This window comes from Leptomonas pyrrhocoris (assembly GCF_001293395.1).
Source record: "Leptomonas pyrrhocoris isolate H10 chromosome Unknown, whole genome shotgun sequence".
In the NCBI taxonomy this organism is placed as follows: Eukaryota; Euglenozoa; class Kinetoplastea; order Trypanosomatida; family Trypanosomatidae; genus Leptomonas; species Leptomonas pyrrhocoris.
In genome coordinates, this window is record NW_015438364.1 from 581,949 (window position 1) to 588,077 (window position 6,129).

Genomic DNA, 6,129 nt, shown 5'->3' on the forward strand with positions numbered 1-6,129 from the left:
TAAACAGAGAGGTCGATAGGTCGACAGGTCGAGAGAGTGAGAGAGAGAGAGTGAACAACTATTTTTTTTTCTTTGGTGCAATAGCGGCAGACAAAATCGGAACTACGCGACGCCCGGATCAAACCGTGAAAAGAAGAGTGAAAGCAGCTAAGCGACGTTTCTGCCCTTTCCGCGTTGCTTCGGAAGGAATGAAAGAGAGAAGAGAGCGTTGCTCGAAGGTCACCTAGAGGTGGGACGAGATGTAAAGCTGTGTAGCCCTACGTGGGTTTTACCCCCTCGCCTTTTTCCTTTCTTGCAATATTGCGTGCTCCGTTTCCCAGTTCGTACGTGTGCGCGCGCAGGTGACACCCGCCTCGCTTCTTTCATTTTCATTTTCCCCGTTCATTCTGCGGATATGGCATTTGCCAAAGAAGAAGGAAAAAAAAGTTTATGTGAGAAAAGGCGACAATATGAACACCTACACGCCCGTCACGCATCAGCAACTCCAAAGCAGCACTCACCCAATACACGGAATGAACGGTGCGCTTATACTTAAAACTAACAGCATCCTGATGACGGAGCGCCGCGTACAGAACACACACAGGCCAAGGAAAGAGCGACACGCAAAGACACTTTCAAATAGCAGCGGAAAATACGCGCTGGAAACCACGTTAGAACTGCACCGCCGCCGCCAAGAAAAAAAAAGTGAAATAACGTTTTGCAGAAGAGACAAATCGAGCAGCAACGCGCACAGCCGAAAAGTCGGCTCGTCGATTTGGCAACTCATCTTCTTTTCCCTTTTCCTTCTGCCTCGTCCTTTCAACGCCTTCTCTCTCTCTCCCCCCTCCCCACACACCACCATTCTATCCGCCACACGCATCAATTGTTCTCTGATGGCGGCTCCCGGTAGCTGGGCTGCGCGGCAACAGCGGCGTACAGCGGCGACTCATACAAGTTCTCCAGCGCCATCACGGATGCTCGGTGCAGCGCCGCAGAGGCGGAGGTGGTGGACACGCCGTAGCCCACCAGTTGCATGTCCCCGGGTCGCACCACGCGGCCGCGCTGCAGGTAGAGACGGTACTGGAAACCGTGAGTGGTGTCGTATGTCTGCTGCACGCGAATGAAGCGCTCGCGACTCGGGTAGGTCTCCCTGGTGCACCGCACCAACAGTTGGAAGGGCGGCAGAGGCCTCGTGCTCTTCCTGCGCGCCAGCTGCGCCAGCAAGTCTTGGCAGATGGACGGAGGGAGTTGCTCCACGATGTTCTCGGTCAAGATATCCGCGGCAATAGCAGCGGCCGCGACGTCGTGCTTGATAGCGTACTGCAGAACTCGTGGGAAGTTGTGCCGTGCTGCGGCGATGAGGGCGTCGGAGATGCACTTGCGCTTGTTGGAGGCGACCGCCCGTGCGATAGGCAGCATGCCCAGGCGAGGCAGCACGGCCGTGCCAAACCAGTACTCTCCCACCTGCGTGGTCACCACCGTGATGCTGGCGTCGACGGTGGAGAGAATCAAGTCATCGACGCCGCCCACCGCCGTTGTGGCCGCCGCTGAGCTGCCCCTACTCGGAGCAGCGGCAGCAGTAGCAGGACTGCCGCGGGTGGTGGGTGGAATGGCGCGGAGAGTCGGTGCGGTTGCCTCGCCCAAGGCGGCACTGCCAAAAAACCGATCGAACAACGCCACGGGCAGTACCCGCGAGGAGGTGACGGCCGGGAGGGGGTGCGTCTCGTACTCGGTCCACAGCGTCTCCGCATCGCCCCCAGCAAGATGGAAGGAGGCGGACTTCAATGCCGTCACGAGTACCGGCACCGCCTGCGCGTCGGCCGCGGTGGTGGCGCTGTCGGAGTCGAAGTCGGCGATGAGGACATCGCCGCGGTTGCCCAGCACTCGGGCCGTGTAGGCGATGCGTGGGGATCGTAAAATACTGACCGGGTCCTGTGTGTTCAGCAGCAGCGTGTCGCCTTCCACGTAGCGCATGTCCAGCAGTCCGTGCGGGTCGGCGAGCGCGGAAGCCGCCGTCGTCAGCCCGCCTCCCTCCACACTTGTCTCTTCCGCCGCCCCCTTCACCCGTGCCTCGAGGGTGAAGCGCACCGGCGCACTCGCCGGGTGCCGGCCGTCGATGAGCGCCAGCACGTGGCTCACCATGGAGGAGTTGATGGTCGCGTTGGGGGTGTAGAACTTGTTCACCCGCGGCCCATCCTCCGTCTCGGGGTCGATGATGTCGCTGCGCTTCAACGACTTATACGTCGCCAACTCGTTCGGGAAGTACTGCTTTCCTAGGCGGTAGATGAGCGAGCGGCGCGCGGCTTGCATTTGTGGAAAGGAGGCCGAGACGGCCACGACGCGGCGACCCTCCTCGCCTTCCACCTGCGCCTCTAACTCGGCGGTCCATTGCGGGAGACCGAGGCTGTTGGCGAGGTTGCGCAGCCGCACCCGAGGCTGCCGCCAGCCCAGGTCCTCCTCCGCAAAGGCCAGCATCATTACGGACAGGTTCACAAAGTATGGAATGCGCTTCTCACGCGGTAAAGCACGCAGGTGGGCGCTGCGCGCCATGTCGTCCGCCGAGAGGTCCAACTCCGGGTAGCGGTCTAAAATGGCGGTGTACTGCCGAGGGAAGTTCTCCTTTATCGCATCCAGGCAGGCGAAGCGCCACGACTCTCCCTTCCTCTTGGATCGCCGCTGAATCAATGGTTGGTTCGTAACGCGTCCGTCGTTCACCGTCAGGGTGGCCACGTACTCGCTCGTCACCGTGTCGAAGTGGTAGTGCGTGATGTAGGGGCAGCCCAGCAGCTGCGACGTCAACGTGCCGAGCAGCGCGTAGCAGTTAACGTTGCCGCGGTGGTGCTGCAGCACTGGGAAGGCGTCGTGCCGGAGCACGTGCAGGTCCAATACTCTGGCGCTGGGAAACAGCAAACACTCGCCTACACCGCGGCCCATGCAGGGGAGGGTAGAGAGGCAGTCCGCGTACTGGTCGAGCAGGTGGTAGAGCGCCTGCACGTAGGTGTCGAACTCGACTCGGTAGCGACCGCCCCCGCTTGTCTGCCACACCAAGACGTTGCGTTCTGAGTAGAGGGAGCCGATGAAGCGGGGCGGGACCGGCGGGACGACCACGCCGCTGATGACGCCACTTGGCGAAGGTCCGAGGCTGTCCGACACGGCCGGGTCGACGGCACCGCTGCCGCCGCCATCTGTCTCCACACGGTCGTTGTGTTGATGTTCAGATGCGTGCTGTGAGGTGTCGCCCGTGAGCTGAATCCACGCCACCTCCTCCGGCGCCTGACCCGTCTCGCGGCAGATGTGGTCGAGCAGAAGGTCAAACTGCCACCGCAGTCGCCACAGCAGCGGGGGCGTCGGCAGGCCTGCGGAGAGGAGATGCGTCTCGCTGTCCCAGAGCGTCTCCGCCCGCAGCGCCAGCGACGCAGCGGCCTCGTAGGCCACATACGGCGAGGCTTTTTGACGTGCCGTGTAGGACGTGGTATTGCCGCGTGCATCCGTCACGTCCACATGCGCGCGATACGTCGGCAACTCCGTCAAGCTCGAAAGAGCAGGGGAAGCCGCGGACGTGGGCACTGCGGATGAAAAAAGAGATGGGCTCGTTGGCTCTGCAATGCAGGTGGTGGTGACCGTTTTGTGCTGCGACTGCACCATCCCCTTAACTTCCCGTATGCCTTCCTCGAGGACGGCGGGCGACTCTAGCTCCTCCTTGTACTGTTGACGTAGCTGGGTGATGCACCGCACGAGGGCGTCGTTGGGTGAGCTGCCGGCCATCTCAAAGACGAGGCGCGCTTGCGCCAAGGTGCTCCACTCATCCTTCACGTAGCACCGGCACCGCCACTGCTTATCTTCAATGATCGCGTCCTCTCGCCGCCCTTCCTCGTTCCCCATTTCCGTTTCGCATCCTTCCTCCCCTCCCCTTGCTGCACTTGTAGTTTCCGTGGCTGCTCTCCGTTGCCGCCTAGCAAAGGGCGGTTTGACGGAGAACTTCACACCACGGCTAAAGTGAGCGCACAGCTGCCGCAAGTCGTCCACGATGGCTTTCAGCTCCAGCTGGTGTGGCGTCAGCCGTGATGCGTGCGATGGGGACATCGCGTGCGCGTTCCTCTGCGTGAACCCGGTGGTACTAGCGTTGTGGTTGTGGTGTTTGTGTTTTCGTTTTGCGTTTGTCTGGTGACGTCGGTCGCGTGAAACGGCGGCGGCGTCCTCTGCACCACCACCACCCCCTCCTCGAATGCTACGGTTGTTGAAGTCGTGCCCACCCGGTCGGATAAACGTGATATCACTGGCGAGTGCCTGCTGCAGGCAGGATTCGATGGTTTCCTTCGCACGAGGGCCCTTGGCAACCGCCAGCTCCACCGCGAAACCGAGAAAGCGAAAGGTGGCGGAGGCGCGGTAGTACACTCCGCGGGTGGGGGTTGCGACTCTAACCACGGCCGACGCCGCCGCTGCGTCGATGGCGCCTTCGTGCTGCCCCACTTCGGCGTCTTTGGCCTCCTGCGCGGCCTGTCCTTGATGCTGCGTGAGACGGTGAAGAACAAGTTTGGCTTGCGGACCGTACACCTCGCGCAGCACCGCTTCCGCGCTCTCAACGTGACGCTCCGGGTCGTAGGAGAGGCGGTCGCTCGCCTCCGCCGCATCGGTGCGTTGCGCGGCAGCCGCGTCGTGCGTCAACGCACCGGTAAGATGCAGCGGGGTCGAGTGAAGGGCCCGCGCTGCTATCAAGATATTCTGCTGTAAACACAAGGACGGAGAGGCATTATTTAGCAGGGCAGCGGCAGATGTCGGCCGCAGCGATGCGCAAAGACTGCGCCTTACAAATCCACCGCCGCCCCGACACGAAGCGGTACGTGCGTAGAAGCCTACCGGCTTATTGGCCCAAGGCTCCACCAAGTACGTGCCTTTCAAGCAGCAATAAGGGGAAAAGAGCCGCCAAAAAGCCGCGGCGCTGCACGACCACCGACTTAAAAGCCTTGGGCTTCCGTGGTATGCGGGGACGAATGCAACGCTGCCGAATTCGACAGCAGTCGTGGAAGCCACAAGGTCGGCCGACGTAGACAGCCACTGGGAGCGGCACGGTGTGGCAGCGGGGCCGTGAGCCAAGAGACGACGTCCGTGCATGCTGTGGATTATATTGTGTGAAAATTGTTTTCCGAGTAAAGAAAAAAAGGAAACCAAAACTTGGTTCAACGGAATACCTTTTACGCATACACCGCCGTAAACAACAACAACAGAAAAAGAATATGTGTGCTTTGCTCTTCCATTTGCAGATATACACAGAACAGCAGTGAAAAGAAGAAGGGAAGAAAGGGAGAGAGAGAGAGAGATAATGAAGGGCCAAGCGAAGAGGGAGTCGGTGTTTCAGCCTGCGGTATTGGATCGGCTAGTTTAAGTAACACCTGAGAAGACAACGTGATGAGCTGTGGCATTCTACTACCACGATGAAGAAGAGAGACGTACATGTATAAGAAATTAGCAGGTGCGTATAAACTACGTGTCTGTGTGTGTGTGTGTGTGTGTGTGTGTGTGTGTGTGTGTGTGTGTCTGTGTGGCAGTTCTGTAACGGTCGTCACCGAGAGAAAGGTCTCGCCGTCATTGTTGCTTCAACGGATGCATATATATATAAATTTAAAGCGAATCAACAGACTCAGCTAATAAGACGCGTTATTGACCTCAACCACCACCGCCAGCGTGTCTGCGGAAGTAAAAAGCCACGCTTGCTCCGTCAGAATGCCCGGCAACGTCGGGACGCGATCCATTGAAGAGTTTGCATCAACCTCAACGACAGTGAAACACCCTCCGATTCGTAGGTAAAAGAGTAACACACCCCGCAACATCCACACAACCGAGATGGGCGAGATATCACAACACTGAATTCGTCAAATCAAATAAAAAAAAAAACTCCAACAACACCAACAACAACAGAAAATACAATAACCCCCAACAGCAATGAAAGAAAGGAAAAGAAGGAGAAAAAAAACGTGTCGATTGGAGCAAAATTGAGCTTTATGGATGAACTTCGTTCATCGATTTGATCAACAAGAAGAAAGGAAACGAGTGCGAAAAGAAATACAAAAGGAGAAAGGCGCATCAGCGCAAAAACAAGTTCATCGTTATGTATATATATATATATATATATATATATATATTACTTTCTTG

General features: G+C 58.2%; 1 protein-coding gene across 1 annotated transcript; it reads right to left on the reverse strand.

Annotated features, from left to right (window-relative positions):
* Positions 1–858: 858 nt before the first annotated feature.
* ABB37_04727 (putative mitochondrial hypothetical protein) lies at positions 859–5,228 on the reverse strand (the record flags this gene model as incomplete). The annotated part of the gene is made up of 1 exon (XM_015802510.1): positions 859–5,228. Exon 1 carries the CDS (start codon positions 5,089–5,091, stop codon positions 859–861), a length of 4,233 nt encoding a protein of 1,410 aa, XP_015658954.1. The 5' UTR covers positions 5,092–5,228.
* Positions 5,229–6,129: the final 901 nt, after the last annotated feature.